The sequence below is a fragment of the Globicephala melas genome, chromosome 8 (genome assembly GCF_963455315.2).
Source record: "Globicephala melas chromosome 8, mGloMel1.2, whole genome shotgun sequence".
In the NCBI taxonomy this organism is placed as follows: domain Eukaryota; kingdom Metazoa; phylum Chordata; class Mammalia; order Artiodactyla; family Delphinidae; genus Globicephala; species Globicephala melas.
The window spans coordinates 34,835,577-34,859,877 of record NC_083321.1 but is presented as its reverse complement, the minus strand read 5'-3'; the positions used below and the strand labels follow the sequence as shown (position 1 = coordinate 34,859,877).

At 38.5% G+C, this 24,301-nt stretch overlaps 1 protein-coding gene across 2 annotated transcripts in view; it reads left to right on the top strand.

Annotated features, from left to right (window-relative positions):
• Positions 1-24,301, top strand: part of NELL1 (neural EGFL like 1) — an 874,935-nt gene that overhangs the window by 654,351 nt on the left and 196,283 nt on the right. For both annotated transcript variants that reach the window (XM_030864871.2, XM_030864870.2), the window contains exon 15: positions 7,687-7,782. In XM_030864871.2, the coding sequence (XP_030720731.2) occupies positions 7,687-7,782 (96 nt within the window). The remainder of the gene's footprint in view (positions 1-7,686; positions 7,783-24,301) is intronic.

Below are 24,301 nucleotides of genomic sequence, written 5' to 3'. Positions count from 1 at the left end.
CTGAAAGACTTACCGAGGCACCCCGGTTGTTTGGGTGACGTGTCAGTGATTGACCCCACCCCCCAGGGGCACCCCCCAGAGGCTGAATATCCCTCATTCCCAAGTTCTTAGTAATTTCCTGTTGAGTTGTTCTCCCTTTTAGATGATTCTTCCAGTTCTACATTTCAGAGATTTTAAAATCATAAAAATGAATTCATATTCAATATTTTGATTCTGCCTCCCTAAGAAAGAGACCACTCTTGTTCTGAATGAAAGTGAGTTGGGGAAAAATAAGATAATATTGGCAGTCCTAAATCCTTCATAAGACCAGTGGGTATCTGGTGAGACAGGCAGAGCAGAAGTGGCCTGTCTGTGAAGTAGCACACTTCCTGCGTTCATGATATCCCAGCTAATCCCCCCCACTCCTCGTTCCTCACAGCCCCTCTTCCAGGCAGCTGAAGGCTCTTTTAGTTCCACTCAGTTGTGCTCCATGCCTCTGTACCTTTGCAGACACTGTTCCTTCCTCCTGACTTTAACACCCTTGGCCCCAAGCTGCCTGATGGTTTATTATTTATTTTTCTGATTCAGCTGAGGCAGCAGCTCTTCTTTGGAGCCATTCTTGACCTTCCAGGCAGAAACAACCCTTTCCTTCTTTCTGCCTCCTTTTGGTTTTGTGTATTGCTAGGATCTGTAAAGCATTATGTGATCCTAGCAATCTGCTCCTTAGGGCCTTTGCACTTGTGGTATCCTCTGCTTGGAGCACTCTTCTGCCTGATAACTGCATGGCTCACTCTTTCTCCTCTTTGGGTCTTTTCTCAAATGCCACTGTCTTAGTGCCTTCCGTGGTTACCCTGTTCAATTACAACCTTCCCCGCTGGCGTACCTCATATCCCCCTGGTCTGCTCTATTTTTGACCATAACACTTGTCATCATCTAATTTGCCATCTCACTGACATGTTTATTTTGTTATTCTGTATCTTCCCGCTAGAATATAAACCCATATGTTGACATGTTTTTATCTGTCTGTCTGAGCCCTGGTTCTCAGAATAATCCTTGGTACAGAGGGTACTCAATAAGTGTTTATTAATTACTAAATTAAGGGACTGCCTTCTCTCAACTTTCATCATACTGACATTTTGAGCTGGACGATTCTTTGTTGTGAGGCTGCCCTGTGCACGTAGGATGTTCAGCAGTATCCCTGATTTCTACCCACCAGTAGCATTCCTCCAGCTGTAACAACTAAAAATGTCTCCAGGCATTTCCAAATATCCCCTGCGGGGGATATTGCCCTCAGGGAGAATCCTTGTGTTAGAATCCCAGATCCTGGAAAACAGGGATCATATCTGTTTAGAGTATCTGGTGTCAAGCACACAGTAGATGACTGATAAATTTGTAAAGCTGGAATGATCTGACTTGGTCAAATGTTTATCTCAAATTTCACGATATAGTTAGTTTGTACACAAGACTGTCTTCTCAAACTTTATTTTCTCTATATAATTAAATTACTCTACCAAGAAATATGGGTTCAGTTTCACCAGAGTTCAGGATGATATAGAGGAAGGCAGAGTTGCAATAAACATGACCATGGCCCTTAAGAATCTCATAGTCCAGTTATAGAAACATATATATAGCACCCCCCAAATGCAGAAGGATGCATTATCTCTCCCTTCAAGCTATGCCACTCCTGTCTAGTTCACCTTCTGTAACAGATTTTCTATAAAAGCCTAGTGAGCAAATATTTCAGCTTTGCAGGCCATATGATCTCAGTTGTAACTACATCCATAGAAAATAACACTTGTAGACATTTTCTTATCTTTTCAGTCTTTCTAGAGCTAAAACCAACATCTCAATGTGAAGATTTCAAGGTTAATCTAAAAGTGACTCTATGCCCACATCCTATCACAAAATGCTATGGACTAGAAAAATGTGGCTATCACCAAGAATGTATGAAACAAGTACATGGTTTAAACCGCAGTTTTAGTGGGTTGGGAAAGCAAGTCGTTGATTCATAGCTGCATTTATAAATTACGTACAACAGAATATAATACAATACCATACATGGAAGGCAGTACAGTACAGTATAATGCAAGGCAATATGATAGAAAATACCAGAACGCATTACACGTACTAAGAGTACATTTTATATTTCTGGTTGTCTGTGTGTGTACGTATGGGGTTTCTGATGTAAAACTTATTGCGAACTATTTAGTGTAATAAAAAGGATCAGCAAAGCACTGTTTTAAACCAACTAGAATAATGGATAGAAAAATGGAAAAGTCTATATGCAGATACCCAGGCAAGACACTATTGTACCTTAAGGTAGGTAACAAATCTGGAAAGGGGATGAGAGATGGCATGATGCGGAGGATGGCTCACAGATTGTAAAACGCCCCTGCTTCCCCACATGGCTTACTGTGTTCTGTTCTAATGTTCAATCTCTAACCTTGATGTGAGCTATCAGCACCTGTTCATTTTCTTCATTTATTTGTTACCTTTCTGCAGGACAAAACCATGACCTGAACTGTCTTTTCCTGTGCTTCTCCACCTGGCAAAAATCCCATTCCTTCTTCCAGGCCCAGCTCAAATGCCAGCTCTGTTGCAAAGCTTTGCCCAGGTGCACCAGGCACAGTTAATCACGTTCTTCTCCACGTTCTCTCAGTACTTTATTTGTACTGCTACAGGGGCACAGATCACATTTGAATGTGCTTGGTTTTATATGTGCCATTCTCTGCTACTCGATCGTGAGCTTCTTGGGCATGGAGGCAATTTTCATGTCTCCTTTTAGACTTCTCAGCACTCAGCACATTATCTATGTTCTATTATGTTCTGAACAAGGTGAGGAATAAACCACAAAGCAGACATGGTGGAGGGGGGTGATCTCACCTTTATTATTGACAAGGCTGGATTGGAGAACAGGAGTTTAAGTCTGTAAGTCAAGCTGGTTTGCTAAGAATAAACACAGAATAAGACCAGCTTACCCACTGAATCCCAGGGAGAAAGGCATCATCAGGGAAGTAAGGAAAATTGATACCATTTGAAGGCATCTCACTCCCAAGAGAGAAGCGAGGTAGGCATGGAGTTTTACTGAGCGTGACCAGATGTTAAATATTTTCTCCCCCCTTTGGAATTTAGGTGCATATAGTCAAATTAATTATAATCTTTGGTTTATGACACCTTGTAACCATTGGTCCATGGTGGCCAGCTTTTATTTATTTTGATATCTTGATAGTTATTTTTAATAATGAAATTCACACCTACTAACTCACCATCCAAAATAAAACTAGAAATGTAAATATTACTCACTCCTAATGATAGTTTTTCTCAGCCCATTCTCCTGTTTCTCCCACCCAAGGGACATCATCCTGATATATATTGTTTCCAAATTTACCAATACAATAAATCTCTCTACCTCCCCAGGGACAGAATGAGCAAAGCTGGCAAAGAGAGGGCAGAAATGAGCTTAAGGAAAATGCTTTCGCAAGGAAACCAGGAGGGAGGGAAAAAGGGTTTACTTCTACCAGATGGTGTTGATATGTTTCCTTATTTTTTCAGAATACAGGGTGTCCCTAGAAACTAAATATAGGCCAGTTATACTTTAAGAGTATCATACCAAGTGTTTAGAACTTGGAGGGCTATTACTTTTTTTATTAGTGTAAAACTATTTTTGTCAAATTGAGCACATGGTGATAATACTAGGCATCCACAAACCTGGCGTCCGCAAACCCAGTTTCTCATTCTGTTCCCCTTAAAGTCCAAGTTTTGTTTCACATGCTAAGAATTTTTTAAATATAAAAGTAGTCTTTCTTTGGATAAACTCCCTCAGTTTTGAATTTTTTAATTTATTTTATTGCGCAGCAGGAAGAGTCCTTTCAAAAATAGAATCATACCATTTTAAAGTTGATCTGATCCAATATCTCCCCCAGGGTAGCAGTTAATAACAAATGCCATTATAATGACAGATTCAAGTTTGTAATCTCATTGAATATCTGCGGTCTACAAGCCATACTTTGGAATCTAGAAAGTGGTCGACAAAGGAGTGACACACCCATGGTGCCTGAGTTCTTCTGAGTTTGCAAAAGAGCTATGATTCCAAGTCCCATGGCAAACCACATGATACTGCTGGGGTCACCAAGTCAACGAAGGAGGGACAATTAGCCCTTACTAAAGAATAAGTACCATAGCATAGGGATCTTTCACCGCTGCATCTCCAGAATCTAGATGAGGAACTGGTGCGTTATGGTACTGGTATTTGGAAAAGCAAAGGCCTGGTGGTAAGTTAAGACAGTCACATCCAGTTTTAAGCTTATTCCACTTGCAGTGCCCTGTGCTGGGTGGTTTACGTTGGTAGTTTAATTTAACCTGCACAGCATGGTGTTTTCATTATTATCATTATTGCTTTGCTCTTGAGAAAACTGAGGTCCAGAGGAGTGAAATTATTTGCTTAGGTCACACAGCTAATAAATACAGAGCAAGGATTTGGACCATGTGGTTTCTACCATCCTGTCTTCTCATAAGCTAGAAAGAGGTATAGAAGGTGACCTGGCTTCTTGTTCTGGTTACGCCATCAACTAAGTCGTGTCGTGCAAATTATAGGTCCTATGAGTACCAGAAGAAATGCTAGGTTCATAGTTGATCCAGAAGGGCCTATCCAGATATAAATAATGTGTGCACAATTTTTAGACTAGGATCCAATAGTGTGTTTTGATGTTTTATGAGGTTTCAAAGAAAACTCGCACTGATCTTGATTTCTCCAGAGTAGCTTAAGTTTTGGATGACATGCTCCTTTTTAATTTGCTTTTGTGTTTTTTTTGAAATTTTTGGCATATTACCTAAGGTTCAAGTAGGCAGTGAATTTCTTTATTCCAGATAAGTTCCAATAGAAGCAGTATGTGCAATTGGGTGAAATGTGACTTAAAATGGACAGAAATGGAGTTTAAGTAATAGGTGCATGAAGTTGCACAACTCCCTACACCCCTTCTTCAATGCAGTGTGTGAAATTTGGGAGATATTGTTTTCTTCCAATTTGTAGTCAGTTCCCTTAGCCCTTATGAGACTATTCAAAAAGGGAATAAACCTGCCTATGTGAATACCAGATTGCAGGGGAATCTGCACTGTATCTTATAAAGAGGAGGTAAGACTTTGAAGCCAAACAAGTCTTTGTTTGAATTGGCTCTGCTGCTTATCATCTGTGCAGCTTACAGAGGGCACTTGATTTCTGAGTCCCCATTTCACCATTTTTATTTGGAAACAGTAACACCTATCTGATATTTGATGATAAGGGCTACTACTACTCTTTTGAGAAACTAAATCAAGCACAAAGAACAAGGGTTGTGGGCTTCCCTGGTGGCGCAGTGGTTGAGGGTCCGCCTAACGATGCAGGGGATGCGGGTTCGTGCCCCGGTCCGGGAAGATCCCACATGCCGCGGAGCAGCTGGGCCCGTGAGCCATGGCCGCTGAGCCTGTGCGTCCGGAGCCTGTGCTCCGCAACAGGAGAGGCCACAACAGTGAGAGGCCCGCGTACCGCAAAAAAAAAAAAAAAAAAAAAAAGAACAATCGTTGCCTTAAACCCATCTTGGTGAAGCTGAACACCTTATAGGATGGGTTTATGTTGTCTGCGTATTAGACAATTTGTACAAGTTTCACAGTCATAACCAATTAATTTTATTTACGAAATACTTAACACTATGTGCCAAACACTATTTTAAGTCCCTTACAAATATTGACTCATTTTATCCTTATGGCATCCTATTTATTCTATCTGCACATTCTTAGAACATCACAAACATATGCTTTCTTCACAAAATCTGTTATCATTTCTGTTTAAGAGGTGAGTAAATCAAGAGCACACGTGTATTATAAAACAACACCAAGTCTCCCAACCATGTCTGCTGATGTGTGTGTGTGCGCGCACGCGGGCACATGTGTGTACACAGATCTGGATCACGTGCTGTTCGTGCCACAGAGAAACCCAGACTGAGCTTCCTGCTTCCAAGCCCCTGCCTTCTTTGGGTGCCGCTTGAAACTTTTCTTTACCAGATTTGCATCTGTCATTCTTAGCTTGCAAAAAATTTTTCTTGTTCTGTTGTTAACTTCGATGCAGAGCTCTACTCTAAAAACCTAACTTGAAATGTTTGTCACCAGAGCCCACAATGTGTGATTTGGGGGACAAGAGGTTTCATATACATTTGTATACATATATTTATATGCATTTGGTTTCTGATGAACATACCAAGGTAGATATTGTCTAAAGCTTTTTTTTCTTAGTCTCAGGGTACTGAGATGCTGGAAATAGGAAATGGTATTCGAATACCAAGATACACACTATATATCTTCTGGCAGAAACAGAGGACCTCACAATTAATTGCTAAACTACAGAATGTTAAATCATCCAAGGGACATCAAATGATGTGGAAAATGACAATATTGTGAGAAGTTCTATTTACTTGAACTAGCATTCAGCTATCTAAAGACATAATGGAGCTTTTTAAAGTTAGACCCATATTATTTATGTGATAATGCCAAAACATAACCATGACATTTTTCCAGGGTGACATTTTCCAGCTGCAATTAAAAATCAAAACATTTGCTCACCGAGCTCTCATGTGAATAAAAGAAATCCCGTGTTAACAAGTTGCAGTCATCTTCATTAATGAGAAATTTTGCAGGTTAAGAACACAAAATTATTGGTTATCCAGCAGGGTTTGACAATAACTTATTCAGATGGAACTCTTGCACAGTTGTGAGAACAAGTGTTTTCCTGTCAGAACAACCTGCAGAATACAGACTAATTCATTCAGCAAATATTTTTTGAGCATCTACTGTGGCCTCAGATTCTGAGACTATGGTGCCACGGGGAGCAAAAATAATCACAGTACTTGCCATGATAGGTCTTGTAGTCCAGTGGATGGAAGAGGAGATGGTAATCAATTATGCATAAATGAACATTTATATTTAAAACTGCTAAGGAAAGGGGCATGGAAATATGCTCTGCTAGTGTGTAATAAGGGGAACTAATCTAAGGCTAGCAGGGTAGTGCGGAGATGGCCTTAGGATGACTTTGCGATGTTTGTCAAAAAGCTTTATCAAGTCTATACCCCTTGAAATAGGATTTGTACATGGAGGCACTTTCCCTGAAGGAATAATTTGAGATGTGTTAAACATTTTGTCTATAAGGACAAGGCATTGTTTTTATTGTAGAAATGTTGGAAACATCTTAAATATTCAAAAGTAAGCACTTAGTTAAATTTATTATGTCCTTCAAAATTGTTTTGACTACCGAAAATCTTCAAAAAAATGTAAAAATATTTTTATTGTAATAAACATGGTTAGTAAGAAAGAGTATCTACAAAAGAGTATTTTAAATGCCTTTGCCTTTATCCTAACCCTGTCCTTTCTAGCTCCTCAAATGATTCTTTGATTTCAAATATATCAATAATCATGCTAATAGCAACTGTAAGAGCTCTTCATACCAGCTACCATTTAGCACCAAATACTTTATATCCATTATTTCAATTGATCTGATGTAAACCAGTGAAATAGGTATTATTTCATTTATTTCTTTTTGTATACCGTGACTTTTAAATATGTCAACATAGATATGTATTCCCTGTGCAACAATGAAAGAATTGTTTCAATGCCCATGCTATTTACCATGAATTTCCTTATTGCCATTCTATCTAAGAGAAATCCCTTATCTTTTTGTGACAGCATTCTGTGAAGAGGGCTGCAGATATGGTGGAACATGTGTGGCTCCTAACAAATGTGTCTGTCCTCCTGGATTCACAGGAAGCCGCTGCGAGAAAGGTAACCTCATCTGGTGTGTGTCTCTGTGTGTGTGTGTGTGTGTGTGTGTGTGTGTGTGTTGGGGTTGGGGGGAGAGAGAGAGAGAGAGAGGGACTAGGCTTCAGAGAGAATGGAGGCTCTTCCTCTGGAGCTATAGTACTGTGGGTTGACTTAATACATTATGTCTTGATGGTGGATGTGGCTCTCCTAAAGTTGGGTACCTTTTGATGACTGTGTAATAGGCATCCTCCTTCTGAAAATAGAGCTTCATTTGCCCTCCCTCCAGCGTGTCTAATTTAGCAAGGTCGAGTCTTTTCTCTGCCTCCATTTGCAGTGTGCATTTTTAGTGCTAATTAGAGATAAAGGCTGACAAACTGACCAGCTCCACTTAATCCTCTATTGGGTAGCGTCACAGGCAACCACTGGAGTTCTAGCAATCTGCGGCACCCACGGAATCTAAATGAGAACCACATGCTCCTTGTGTAAAAGCACATTAAATAACCCCAGCAGCAGGTTTATTGGTGTGCTTGGGATTTTATTATAATGTTGGTTTACTAGGAATATTATCATTCATGGACCTGATAATATAAGCCAATTAGTATTGGTAAGATTCCATTATGTACAGCTTTCTATCTGTAGTAAATGTAGTGTTTACACTGGGCACTATTTGGTGAAATCTAGCTCTTTTATTAATTGGAGAAGTCCTCCTACCTATGTGTAAATGAAATTGACATTCAGTGCCAAAGTGGCAGTGTATGTATCAGTGCAAACAAGAGGTTTATGCCATGTGAAATTGAGTATTTCATTGTATTTTCCCATGAGCTTCATTAGGTTAAAATCACTGTGTTATGTGTTTCTGAGTCTGGAATGTCACACTGGACACTTCTCATAGTAGAGCAATAGCATGATGGCAATATGGTGCTATAGTCCTTATCCCTATTATTAGATGAGGGGGAGTATGTTTTCATCTAATGCCAAAGATCTAAGCAAAGCTCTTGCTTCCTTGCCTTCATGTTAAAGGTTTCTGAATTTAAATAATAATTTTTTTTTTTTTTTTTTTTTTTGCGGTACGTGGGCCTCTCACCGCTGTGGCCTCTCCCGTTGCGGAGCACAGGCTCCGGACGTGCAGGCTCAGCGGCCATGGCTCACGGGCCCAGCCGCTCCGCGGCATGTGGGATCCTCCCGGACCGGGGCACGAACCCGTGTCCCCTGTATCGGCAGGCGGACTCTCAACCACTGCGCCACCAGGGAAGCCCTAAATAATAAATTTTTTAAATGAGCCTGTTTATTATACCCCAACTCGTTTGACATATTACATTGCACTGCCTGTGTATTTATAAGGCAGCCTGATCCTTTTAAGAACATGTCAGAATTTAACTACATAAATTATTCAACAAGGAAATCAACAATGAGCATCATTGTTTCCATATTTTGTGATATTATCAACAAATCAGGTCACATTTGTTAAATAATAATTACTTGGTTTGTCTTTAAAAAAAAGACATATAGAGCCAAGTTCCGCCTCCGAGCAGCATGAGAGAATTATCACATGGAACTGAAGGATTCTTGTCAAAAGCAAAGTCACTTAGCACACATAACCATATTGCAGTGCATTTGATTTTAATTCGGTTTTCTAAAATGAAAAAAAAAAATCTAAAGGTTTCTCAGTATTTCCTCCAAAACTGCTATGTTTCCCTAAAATTAGAATACAGGAATTAATGGAGACAGAATGGTGATGATGGTAATGCTGATGGTGAGGAATTCTGATATTACTAATGATATACCATTTATCATGTACTAATTATGCATGAGACCTTTTAAATGATCATTTTAATATTAAGAACAAACAAAAGAGATAGATATTATTACGCTCATTTTATAGATGGCAGACTAAAGCTTGGGTAGATTAAGTAACTTAAGCAATGCTACAGAGCCCGTATTAGAACTGAGAATAAAACTCAACTTGTATTCCACAAACTACATTTTAAACCCTTGCATGTGTTTCAAAGGGATAATGATGAACTTCCTGTAAAATCTGGGCTCCTGGTGAATCAGAATATCTGGGGGAGGGTCCATGAGCCTGCACTTTCACCAAGCACCTCGGGTTGCTTGTTATAAACCAGTCATTTTTATATTGTCATAGTGATATTTAACCAGAGTATCTACTGTAAAGTTCTTATTCTTTTTGCATCATAAAGCATTGGAGGAGAGCATTGATCTTAGACCAGGGCCTGAGTCGGTGGCAGCCCAGGAAGAATCGGTTACGGTTTCTGATGGCTTGCTGATTTGACCTCTCTCCTTTGCTCTGCTCAATAAGTGGCTGATTGAATCGGTGCTTACATTCTGGTCCATAACGTGGAACAGGAAAAAGCGAGATAAAGGAGAAAATCAAGACCAGAGGCAAAAGTAAGACAGACATTGGCAGGTTATTGGTTCCTAGATAAATATTAAAGTTGAGATTGAGAATTACTTACTCTTGAAAACTTATACAGTTGCTATAAGGTAAAAAAAAAAAAAAAAAGAATAAAATAAGGTTTCTCTGTATGTGATGTTGTCCTCCATTTGTAGCAAAACGATTCCATTTAATATTGGCCAATATTCTAGTTCTATGAGATTTTTTTATGGATAGCGTAAAGTACATGTTTTTCCAATCACTTGTGTGCAAGGGATCTAGGTGAATTATAGGACAAATACTAAAAACCTGTTCCATATCTTGTCAGAATTATTTTGTGGTGCTCACTGTCAGCAATAAACATTAAATAATTCCACTTGACATTGAATAGTGATGCTAGATACCTTGAGACACAAGGTGCAAAGGGGAAATACAAATGCATTGTGAATGTCTAATGGCATGGTTACATTAAATGTCATATTTGGTTTGTTTTAATTTTAGGGCTAATTAAATGGTCCCATTTGAGCTATATAGAATCCACTTACATTTAGTTTTAAAAATGTTTCCTTTGCCCCCGCCCCCCGCCCCCCGTCCCCCGTTACTGGTTTTATTCATTGCTTGTGATAGCCTTTCAGAATTCAAGTATATTCAGCTAAATCACTGAAAAAGAAAATGCCTATCTGAAACATAATGAAGTTGAAAATTCCACTCACGTTTGATGTGTAACACAGAGATGAACAACTCTGCATTTATTTTATATTGATAAGATTTTAGTAAATGTACACTTTTCATAACCCCACTCAAGATAAGCAAACATTTTACCTCCCTTGGTTTCTGGACGACGTATTACGTTGACTCTTCTCTTACCCTTTGTTCCTTCTCTGTGCCCTTAGCTTTGATTCGGTTTCACATCTAACATGGAGATGTGTAAAGAGAGAGATGAGTGAAGAGCCAGTAAGAAGAGTAGTTGTGTTACTCTTAGGATAGAAAAGGTCCGCCAGTGAAATCTCTTTGTAATCCTAGAGAGCTAAAAGGATATCATGCCACACTGACGTAAAGGAGCCAAATACAAAACAAAATGAAACAATACGATTCGTCCTAGAGACTTTTCAAATATAAAATCAAAGAGTTACACTAAATCCAGAGGTATGTTACTTACCATAAAATAGCATAGCATCATCCTCTAAGAAGTGAATGTTTTCTACTTAGCATTAAGCAAATTTGCAAGCAACAAGTAGAGATTAAATATAAGGTAGCAAGCTTGTCTAATGAAGGGTTTCTTAACCTTGACACTATTGACATTTTGGACAGATAATTCTTCATTGCAGAGGGCTGTCCTGTGCACTGTAGGATATTTGCAGCATTTTAAGCAGGCTTTTAAAAATTTATATATCTATATGTCTAATATTAAAATATAAAATATTTATATAAATATTTATATTTCTAAATATAAATATAAGCATTTTTTAGGAGACAGAAAATCATTTTTAAAGCATCTCTTCAGGAGTTCTAGAAGTACTTTGGGTTTATTGTAATTAGAAAATTCTTTTTTTTGCTAAAGTATAGTTGACTTAACAATATTATATTAGCTTCAGGTGTGCAACCTAGTAGTTTGACATATTTATAGACTATACTCCATACAAAGTTATTATAAAATATTGACTATATTCCCTGTGTTGTACGTTATGTTTTTGTAACTTATTTATTTTATATCTAGTGGTTTGTACCTCTAAACCCCCTTCACCTATCTTGCCCCTCCCCCAGCCCTCTCCCCTTGGGGAACCACTAGTTTGTTCTCTGTACCTGTGAGTCTGTTTCTATTTCTGGGTAATCAATAAATAGCAAAAAAGTTGAACAGTATTGTGCATTCACAGTATAATTTCTAGTTATTTTTTTCTATTTTGCTTATCCGAAATTTCTAATTTTTCTACAAAAAATATAAATTATATTTGTAATAAGAAATGATTTTTTAAAAGCTTAACATAAAGAGAATTTAAAATTCATGAAAAGAACTTCATTTTTCTCAATGACTGGGGGCCTTTTAACCTTTCCTAAAGGGAAACGACTTTTTGCAGGATAATTTATTCTCTTTTTTTCCCTGTGCTTCAAGACGTTGTAGATATATAGGCAGAGGGTAGTAGTTTACCCTGAGTATATTGTCCATCCACCAAGTAAAAAGAATGGTCAGAAGAAAGAACTTGTCTATTTTTCCAAATTTTAAATCTTGCCCCAATTTTGATGGAGCTCTACCAGTGTTCTATTTGCTACTGCTCTGCTCACCTCTGTCATGGAGAAAATTTTTGTACGAGTCTTTACAAGGGTGGATAGTAGCTCCATTATCTAAGTGGAGAAGAGGATATTTCCTTGCCAGGTATAACAGGACTCTGGGGAGGGCATTTGGGAGGAGAATTAGTGCAAATTCACAGCAGTTAGGAGAGTTATTTAACTTTTCTTAGCACGAGCGTTCTCAGGCTGTCTGACACATGGCGCATGCTCAGTAAATAGCAGCTTCTGTTATTAATGTTGCTGCTATTGTTGTGTAGCTAACAGGTGCCCAGGAAAGAGTAAGCAGGATTTTTGTGGCATCATACAAAAGGGAAGTACTAGGAGTTGAGTTTTCTCTGAGTTGCCCATCCAGTTGAACCCACCAAAAAAGGAGAGATGCAGATCCTCTTAAAAATTTCATTGAAGTCAGATGAGTATAAATTTGTTTGAGGAACTATTCCTTGCACTGGTTCTTTCCAGAAATAGAGAATGGCAGAGGATAGGCATTGCGCCGGAGAATGGGAGGAGCCCAAACCCACCAGCACTGAGATCATTCATGTTTAAAGCAGCTCAGCCTTGGGTTCAGCTGCTGAACCTATAGTATCTCGTTCCCCTCCTCTTCTCAATTCCACCCGCTCAACTTTATTTTTTTCAGCCGTGATGGAGAAATGGAACTAAAGATGTGACACGCTTCTCAGTGGCTCCAAAATGGAGTTGTCACTGAACTCTCAGACCTCTTTGGAGCAATTTCAAAACCCTGTCCATGGTCCTGCCAGGCTCACCATTTTGCCAGGTTTCAGACATCTGGAAAAATACCTGAAACCATTTTTCATTCTCATCTCCTGGGTACAGAGCAAGTTTTCAAGTCATCTCAATATAATTGTAGGGAGCTATGCCTTCTGTTCACAAACAGCGATTTGGACTATAAAGATGCAGCCTGGGATAGCGTAAAGACTTCTAGACGGAAGGACAGTGGCCTGTGTTCTGCTACTCGATCTGACATGAATTACGTAGCCTCTGTGAAGTGAAACTTCCGCCCACTACCCATGGATTATGAGTCCCAACCTTTTGCATTTGTTATTTCTTGTGAGGCAACTAGTCCCACCCTAGGGAACATATATGAGGATGTGTATAAGTGTTACTCAGCCAGTCAGTAGTGGAGTTGTGGTTCTAACCCATGCATGACTGAATCCAAATTTTACACACTTTCCAATAACCTGTTGCCTCTAGCTCGTATTACCTGTGTTCAAGGGCAATTAAATCTAACAGATTACATGCAAGGCTAAATACCTTACGTTCTTCTGTGGGTAATAAACCGTACTCTCCTACTTGATGATGGGCATTGATTTATATATTCCTTTCAACATCTTTGTTGCACCTAAGGTGAGAAGAGAATAAACAAAATAGGAGTAAGAACACACCCTCTGACGTCATTCTAGGTCAGTCTCGGTTGGGTTCCACTATTTACCAGAATCGATGAGATTAGATCAGATATACATAATGTTTCTAAGCTTCAGTTCGCCACTAAAAAAGGGATATCAGTATTACTTATTGCATATTATTATTGTAAGGTTATATGAAATAGTCTGTTTAAGGCATTTGGTAGAGTCCCTGCCGCAGTCTGAGAAGTCTGCACTGAGGAGATGTGGACACTTTCTCTTTTCCTCTTTCAGTATCGTATTTTAAAATTCATAGGTGTCAGGAATCTTATCCTGGGTGAGATAATCTCGTGGGAAAGAGGATAAGGTCTCACGTAACCAGTACAGTGGGTTTCTAGTGTTGAGGCCCTCTGGACGAGCGATGCGCAGTTGCTGGTTCTTCCTTGGTGAGGTGTTTTGGTAAGGGCCTTTGATCACGAATTACTTCCAAACGAAGTTCCCTTGACATGACGATCCTTTGATCTTCTGTAGCTCTGAGCTTGTGAAAGGCCACTTCTCTGTTGTGGCTCCTTTGCTCTGCAAGATTAACATAAGATTAGGGTGACGCTCTGATGCTCTTCTGTAGGATTCCAATAAAGCAGACACTTTTCCCCTCCTTCAGTCCAAGCGCAGCCCTCTCTTAATGTGGTCTTTTTTTTTTTTCCTCTGCTATGTGACCGAGGCAGTGCCAGACCCAGGCATTAACTTTTAGGCTCTTAGGGTACAAGTCAAATATAATTTGCTTTGTCCCTAACCATCCAGGGGACATTTCTAGATATGCTTGAAGACTGTCACCCTGGGATGAGTTGAGAGAGGATGTTCTTCCCCCTCTTTCCTGCAAAAAGAAAAGAAAGGGTGACCTGGAACTGGAAGCATGCCAAATCTCTCTCTCTAACCAAGTTCTCACTTTTGGCCTCATCACCATCCCTTGCTAAATTTCTAGGTCTTTGTTTACAGAGCCGGAAGGTGGTTAATGGTTAATGTAAGAAGATGGTTAATGGTTAATGGAGGCATTGCTGATTTTTGAAAGTATTGTAAAGGTAGTCTAGCATACAGCTTTGAAACATAGCATTATTATGTATCAGAACTCTAACATAGGAAAAGTCCAGTTTTAATATCCTATTATGTTTGAATTCAACAAATATTTGGTAAATGAATAAATGAGCATACACAAGGACCCTAAATTTCACATGGTCCAGTCTTTTCATTTTATAGATCACAAGTTGTAATGGCTCCAGTTGAAATCTAATTTAAAAGACACCAAAGTAAAAATGTATTATACTGGGGATGGAGGAGAGAAAGGCCATTAATAAGAATGCCATTAATAAGAATAGTATAGTATAGAAATTTTGTGTATTTCCAGTAGCTTTCTCAGCACACTTTCCAGAAGCAAAGTAAAGGGCACCAATCTTTTTAATGGATTGGCATTCCTCATCAAATACATGAAAGCTATTAGGGATTACCTAGTCTAGTTAGTAATGCAGAAAATAATTCCTGACTATTTAGATGACAAACGGTTCTTCCTCCCCCGCCCAGGCAAGCTCGTACTATTGAACTGTGAAAGTCAGGAGTTTGGTTCATAGGCTCATTTTTAATCCTCTGCCCTGGGAAATACAAACACCCTTGTAACTTGAAGCACAATGGCTGAACAGAAAGGAAATCCAGGCTTCTGTAAAAATAGGACCGACTGGAGCCCAGAAATTACAAATGTTCCCTGGTAACTAGTATCCAAGAATTCTTTCGATCCAAGTATATTTAGTGCACTGTAGATCATGTGGAAAAAGCCTAATTGAAGCCAATAGCTTGGCCGAAAAAGAATGTAAACTCTTGCAATTTGCATCACTCTCTCCTAATAGGATCCACTGATTAGAAAAGGTAAGTTGCCCGAAGATGTTCGCTTGGGTCCAAAATATGATGAATCAAATAGCAATATCTATGCATTCATTTTGGTGATGGTTGAAAAGATAAGAAGTTTCAGGCTTGGTGGGCTAATGTGGTTTTAAGGCATTCTCCAGTTTAATAGAGACCTTGAAGTTATCTGTGGGAGGCAACAATTTTAGCCAAGAAGATTGAGTCCATAAGGGGAGATTCTGGAAGATTATTTTATTAATCTTGCTAAGAAAACCTTTCAGTACCTCCTCAGTGCTTACAACATAAAGTCCATCTTCCATAGCGTGATATCTAATGACCTCCCTGATTGGACCTCTGTCTACCTCTCCAGCTTTATCTCCTCCTTCTCCTCCACATACATCTTAAATCCCAGCCCATTCTAAACTACTCTGGTCACTGAAATGCACCTTATTTTTTCAAATCTCGGAGCTTTTGCCTGTGATGTTCTCTCTGCCTGTAACACACATACAGGCTTACATGTTGATCGCCAATACCTGATATTAATTAAAATACAAGCGTACCTCGGAGATACTGCAGGTTCAGTTCCCGACCACTGCAATGAAGTGATAATCACGATAAAGCAAGTCACACAAATTTTTTGGTTTTTTGCGTATAGAAGTTATGTTTACACTATACTGTAGTCTTTTAAGTATGCAGTAGGATTATGTCTCAATAAAACACTGTACGTACCTTAATTAAAAAATACTTATTACTCAAAAATGCTATCATCTGAGCCTTCAGTGAGTTGTAGTAGTAACATCAAAAATCACTGCATTAGCACATTATAAATCAACTATACTTCAATTAAAAAAAAAATTAAAGGAAAAAAAATCACTGATCGCAGATCACTGTAACAAATGTAACAGTAATGAAACAGTTTGAAATATTGTGAGAATTACCAAAATGTGACACAGAGACAGGAAGTGAGCAAATGCTGTTGGAAGAAAGGTCCCGCTAGACTTGCTTGACACAAGGTTGCCACAAACCCTCAATTTGTAAAGAACACAATGTCTTCCAAGCACAATAAAGCAAAGCACAATATAACAAGGTGTGCCTATAATGGAAAAGATTGGTTATTGAGGGTCTCTAATTATCTAGAATCCTCATGATCTGCTCCCTCTCAAAATATTCCTCCCACCGTCTTCCCCATTCCAGTTGATGATGAAATCTACCCTTTCCCATTCTCTGGATCAAGACCTTGAAATTGTCTTTGACTTCCTTCTTTTGCACAGCACATCCAAATCCTTGCTCTGCCTTTAAGATATATTTGGAACCCAAACATTGTATAATCTCCACCACTACCACTCCTGTGCATGACATCATCATCTTTAATCTAGGTTATGGCCAAAGCTTCCTAACTCATCTCCCATCCACTGTTGTACAGCTATCATCTCTTCTTAGCATGGTAGTCAAGGGGACATTGCTAAAAAATAGGTGAGATGGAGACACTGCTCTGCTCCAAACCCTCCATGGCTCTCCATTTTCACTCAATAAAAGTCAAAGTCGTTACAGTGGTCAAGACTCTTCATGCTCTGAGCCCCACTCCCTATTCCTTCTCTGTCCTCACTGTTCACTGTGCTCCCCCTCACTTGAATACCTTGTTTTCCAGTCATGTTTTCCTTACTGTTCGGTTGCTTGGAATGTTCTTCCCCCAGGTATTTTCATGGTCAGCTCCCTCATGTCATTTAGGTTTCTGCTCAAGTGTTACCTCCTCAGGAAGACCTTCACCCCTAACTAAAATAACATATCTCTTCCTGCTTGTCACTCTTTTATGGTCATCAGAGCCCGTATCACTCTCTGATATGATAATGTTGTTTTGTCTGGTCCAACTGCCCAGCCAGAATATAAACTCCATGAGGGCAAGAGTTGTTTTATCTTATTGTCACTGTGTTTCCAGGGACCAGGGCAACACCTGGCACATAGCAGCTGCCCAAAACATTTGTTGAATAAATAGATTCTTTAATAAGAATCTCTTTAAGTTTTTGTGTTAGTCTCCAAAGCCATGATACTGTCATCATGACATATCTTGGGAAGAATGAGAAAATTATTGTTGTCAATCACACACTTTCATCCCTGGTATTTTTAGATCATATGTAATCAGAGTTATCCTTGATGTTTTCTTCTCCCTCACATTCCCATTCGATCAGTCACCACAATCTATTTTTTCTCCATCCTACTGCCTAGTCTAAACCACTGTCATTTGGGTTTTGCTTGGAATGATAGCAAAAGGCAAATCTCCAGGTCCCAAGTCCTGCTCTTTCCTCACACAAAAAACGGTTCTTTCTGCTGAATTGCAGCCAACATAATCCCTATAAAATGCAAATGCAATCAAATCATTTTCCTGCTAAAAAACCTGAAATGGTTTCCAGTGCCCTTAGAGTGCCCTCCAACCTGGACTCTCTCTGAGTCCCTTCCCCATTTCAAGTTACAATCAATAACTTGAATTTTTCCCAAACTGAACTTTTTTACATTTTCTCAAAGCAATGATCTTCTTTTCTTTTTTTTTTTTTAACATCTTTATTGGAGTATAATTGGTTTACAATGTTGTGTTCGTTTCTGCTTTATAACAAAGTGAATCAGCTATACATATATCTCCATATCTCTTCCCTCTTGCGTCTCCCTCCCTCCCACCCTCCCTATCTCACCCCTCTAGGTGGTCACAAAGCACTGAGCTGATCTCCCTGTGCTATACAGCCGAAGCAATGATCTTCTTACTGCAGGTCTCCACCCAGGGTATTTGCTCTACCTGGAACTCTTTGCTTCTCTTTCCTCACCTTCCTTCTTCCTCCCACCGTATCCAGCCCCCATCTTCCCTTGTTACCTTACTTAGATTTTAACTTAAGCTTTTCTTCAAAAATATTTTTCAGACTTCCTAGTTAACGGTAAGTCCCTTCCTGCGTGCTCTGTATCAACTTGGTTTTCCCTTTCATAAAATGGATTACATTTAATAGCATGTTTACTAATTTTCTCTCCCCTTTCTTCCTACCACCCATCCCTGTAGCATAGCCAGCATATATGTTTAACTTCTCTTGCCCCACGCAAAAAAACCCTATAAAACATTAACTTGATTCAGCAACTATTAACCCACAGTGTCTCCAAACCAAAATGGCCTATGTCCTAACCACTTTTCTTCCATCCCTTTCCTGGTCCTATTCTTCCCACTTCAAGGTGTTAATGACAAAGAATATAAATTAGATCATATGGGATCTGTATAACATGTTTCTGGATGAAAGCAGCATTAGCATCTATGAAGAAAACATTAATAGACATAAACTAGATGGTTCATTTCAGGAGGAGAAGCAAGTCCTTCCTTCCTCCCATAGACAAGCCCCAGCCTGTCTTAACATACCCCTGACCCAGGTAAGCCTGCCCAGATATGGCCCCTCCCTGGTTCTTAAATTGGCACGTAGTCCTGTTTGGATTGGACCACTTGATTAGAAAAGTCAAAGAACTGCGAACTGCACTTTTAAGCCCTTTTTGATTTACTGTCAGCAAGTTATTATGGCGCTCTTCTTTCAATAAATGATCTCAAATACCCAATAGCAAGCTTTAACTTTTCCAGCTACTTGGTCTCCAATTATGTGGAAATACCATGGTCACTTACGCATTCCCCACTAACTCCATGGATTAGCATTTTAGACATGCTTACATTTTTTTCTCTACATATTTTTCTCAGTGTCTCTTGCAGTAGTTATACTTCTCCAATCTCTAAGATTTTAGTCAGAATGATGAACGCACTGTTTAACCTGCATAGCTATTATTTAAAGCTTAGGCTGGACCTTAATTGAGGCTAGAACTTGTGCTGAGTGCTTGACATATATTATAGTATGTTATTTAACACACTATACTATAACCCAGAAGTCTGGCACTGATTAGCACCCTCCAAACCTGTATTGCTTGTCTAATTTCATTATATAATTCTGTACTGTTCCCACTTGCCATTTTTCAAGCATATAAGCATATCTCAGGCTCTTTGCACCTGGTGTTTTTTCTTTCTGGAATGTTCTTTCTCCATATATCTCGGTGGCTCATTTCTTTACCTCCTTCAGGTCTCTACTCAACTGTCAGTCTCAGTGAGGCCTTTCCTACCACTTTATTAAAATTGCAACCCTAAATCTTGCCCCAATCAATATCACCTCCATTCTCTGATTTCTTTCTTTTTTCTCTTTGCACTCATCACCATTTATGACACTGAATATATCATTAATCTATCTTGCTTATTCTTTCTTCTCCCACGGGAAAGTTGACCACCACGATGGCAGAGATTGTTGTCGGTGTTTGCCGCTATAGCCCCGCTCTTAGAATAGTGCCTGGCATTTAGTATACATGCAAGAAATTGTGAATCATTGATGATTATCGTCATTTATCGAGTAAATTGGGATTAAGAACTGTAAAGTAATATGACCACGATTATAGGGCTAGGAAGTGTCAGATGTAATTTGAACAGTTCTTTGTGCTTCAAAGCTCTGGGTTTTAAACACTGTCCTTTGCTGCCCTTCTCCAAAAGGCAAGGCTGATTACCTTTAACAATTGTCAGAGCTCATCTCTTGTGTGTTGTTTTTCTCAGTTAAACTCTGAATTCTGAGCGTGCCACTGTGATTCCTTTATATACCATCGACACTGTGGTGATGGTCTGAGAGACTAACTTTCCTCGTTATACTTCAGTTGATACCCTCTTCCTTAGAATGGGACTAATGTAATAGAAGTATTTCATGTGGTATAGATCTTTTCAGTCTCCAATGCATGTTTCCAGGAACTGTATCATCTCTCTTTTCATCTCATAACAATTCCATGGAGGATGTATTATCATCATTCTGGTTTTACAGATGAGGAAACTGAGGCTAAGAGATTAAAGAAACTGCTCAAGGCTAAGAAGGGGGACAGCTGGGACTTGAATTCTTGTGTGGTGATTTAAAATTCCACGCTCTTTAAGTTTCTGTTCATTATTATGTCATGCCACCTGCCTCCCTCCTACAGGAGTCTTCACGTCTCTTGGCTCCAATTCATTAATATGTAGGCTGAATTTGGAAGTGCCAGAAGAATGCCATTGTTACGCCTTTTACTCATAGGGCATTCCTGAATTAGGACAGTGGGGCACAGCGTAACCTTTTGAGGTGAACTGCCTCAACCACTCACCGTGTGGCATTGACCAAGTTATATAACTTCTCAGGCGTGCAAGTCACAGGAACTGGAGAAAGTCTAATTAGTAAATAGTAGATGATGATAAACTGGTAGATTGTAAAGAATCACAGTGCAGAGACTGTCATTTATAATTTCTGTATTTGAGAGCTGTGTTATCAATTGTAGCCAATATTTATATAGCTCTTTATAGTCACAGACTCTTTCAAAGATACTTTGTTTTTAGAACACCCCAATAAAGCATTGTGAAGTAAGCTTCATGTCCATCTTACAGACAAAGAAACATATTCATAGAGATTAAAATGGCTTTTCTAAGTTCATCCAGTTAGTCAGCCTTGAGCTGGTATTCTAATATGGGTCTTTTAGTTCCACCATTCCAGACTTTGAACTTGAAGTAGAATAAAGGCAATGTGAACCTCCCAATGTTGATGCCACTCCAACAGAGATTAATGCCTAAATATTGTTCTTAAAAAACCCTGAACATGTTAGGGCATGACTTAACACATCCTCAGAGTAGTGACATTTTAAAAATCAGAAGGAGACAAGATGTCTGAACAGATGTTTGCAGGTAAGCAGTGTACCAACAATTTGGAAGTTTCTGGAGAGATCTGAAGTCTGTTATATACATATCTGCAGATCTTTCCCTGCTCTAACACCCTCAGTTTTTTTCTCAAGGAAAACTTATTTTAATGTAAATACATTTTCGTTAAGTGAACCATCTTGCTTATAATTTAGTAGTAGTTAGCACTCAAGTGCTGGGCATCTGAGCAGAAACTATTTTCCTGTTCTGCAGTCTATTAATATACCTGTAGTCAATATTTTTGAGGTGACTATGTACCAGGCACTGTTACAAGTACTTAAATGGATTATAGGATAAATACTATTATTATCCTCATTTTATGGGCGAGGGAACTGAGGCTTGAACAGCTGTTAGGTTGGAGATCAGCATTTGCTTCTACAGTGCAATGGGCAGTTTCTGTTGTTCCAGCTGTCTGTATCATTGAAGGTATTCCTGGAAAATAAGTTCTGTAATTACTTATTTAAATCACTCTCCCTTTCTCTCCTCAGTTTCTGCAATAATTAGCCGAGATGTTATCTAATAAAACCCTTGATTGGTAAATGTCACATTCATCCCCTTTTGTTTAAGGGTGATCTCAAGACTTGAAATAATCCTAAGAGTGCAGGAAGAGGGAAAAGCAGGAGATCTGGAAAACTCACAAAAAACTTAATAAACATTTATTGAAATATAATCTGTAGATAGAGAAGCACACAAAAGATAAGTATATCACTCAATGAATTTTTAAGAACTGAAGACATCTTTGAAATCAGGAACAAGACTGAAAAATAGAACCTTAACTGCATCCCAGAAGCACCCCTTCCTGTCCTCTTCCAAGACCCCACCAAGAGGAACTACTGCCCTGACTTATAGCACTGTAGAAGAGTTTTGCCTGTTTTTGAAAGTCATTACAAATGGAGTCGAATTGTAAGTCCTCTTTTGTGTCTGACTTCTTTTGCTCAACAATAGATTTGTGAGGTTTATCCATTCTGTTGCTTATAGTCGCAGTTATTTAATTCTCATTGTGGAATAGTATTTCATCTTGTGAATATGCCAAATGTATTTATCCATTCCATTGTTGGACCTTTGAATTGTTTCCACTTTTGCTTATTTTGCCAGACTGAAATCCTTTTATGTGACTTTGGGTTACCATATGCAAGTATTTCCATATATCTGTATATCTAGGAATGGAATTACTGGAATATGCTCGGGTTCAATTTTAATAGATACTGCCAAACAAACAGCTTCTCAAAGTGGCTCTACCTATTTATATTCCCAGTAGACACAGATGAGAATTCTAATTGCACCACAGTTTTATCAATACTTATTTACTATCTTTTTCATCTTAGCCACACTGCTGTTGTGGTATTATATTCTTGGTTTTAATCTGCACTTCTTTGATGACTAATATAGTTGAACATGTATGCTTACTGTCCATTTGATTTTTACTGTTTTATGAAGTATCTAGCCAGGTCCTTTTCCCTTTTCTCTAAGGCACTGCCTGTTCTTTTCTAATGCCCAGTTTTAAAAGGCAAATAATTCTACATGATTAGCTATGAAAACACAGCAATTTCTTGTTCCTATCCTACTCCATTCCTCCTCTCCAGAGTCAATCATTTTCTTTTCTACATCTCTGATTATAAAACATTCATAATATTATATCGTGATTTCTCAGTTTTAGGCATTATCTATTGACCACCAGGGAAGATGATGAATTATATCTTTTCAACCTCTCACTCAAAGTGCACTCACAACACACACAGACATGCCGACATACACACCGCACACAAACACTTCTTATTTCCTTCTTCTTTAGTTTCATTAGGTCAGTATTTTTATCTTTTTATTTCTATGATATTTTAACGCATGCTGCAGAGTTAGCTATGGTTATTTCTCCTGTATTGTACAAATGCTTGCTTTACCTGGATTTAATTATTATCTCATTTTGTTATTGTTTATTTGCTCAGTTTTTTATTCACTCAACATCCATTCAATCTCAGATATTCCTCAAATAATATTGGGTTGGCCAAAAAGATATTCCGTAAGATGTTACAGAAAAATTCGAATGAACTCTTTGGCCAACCCAATACTATCATCCCAGTGCCTTCAAATATATTTTATATTTTACAACTTTAACTCAATGAGGAAAGCTTTTCCAAAGCCTTCTGACCTCTTCCATTCTACACTGGAAGCTTGTTAGGTGTACAGCACAGCTGGGATTTTTTGGATAACCTTTCAACATCATCTCATTTCCGTTGGATCTCCTGTTTTCTGACTCCTGTCTATTTTTCATTTTTGCATTACACCCTTATTTAGAGGACGGGTATTTAATTAGCTTCCTAAGTGTGCATGGAAGATAAATTGTTCAAATGTTGCATGTCTGAAAACGTTTCTACTCTTACTTTTGCATTTATTTGATAGTTTGGATGGATGTAGAAATTCAGGTTAAAAAGCATTTTTCTTTAGAATGTTACAGGAATAACTATTATTATATTTTCTAGTGTAACTTTTGAGAAGTACATTGCCATTCTATTCTTGATCATTTGTACGACAACTGGAAAATTCTGGAAAACTTTATTCCTTAGTGTTATAAAATTTGATGAAAATGTACATTTGTGAGGGTCTATTATTAAAACAGTGTACTGGGAACTTTCAAGATTCTTTGAATTTGGAAATTCCTGGGTTTGTTTTTGGGATTTAAAAAAAAGTTCTTTGATGATTTATTCCCTTGAATTTTCATTGTTATTTATTTCTGGAACTCCTATCATTTGGGTGTCAGACCTTTAGATTGGTCTAATTATTTGAATACTTCTGCCTCATTTTTTATCTTTCTCTTTTTTAATTTCACTTTTTGTTCTTTTTCTGGGAGGTGTAGATATT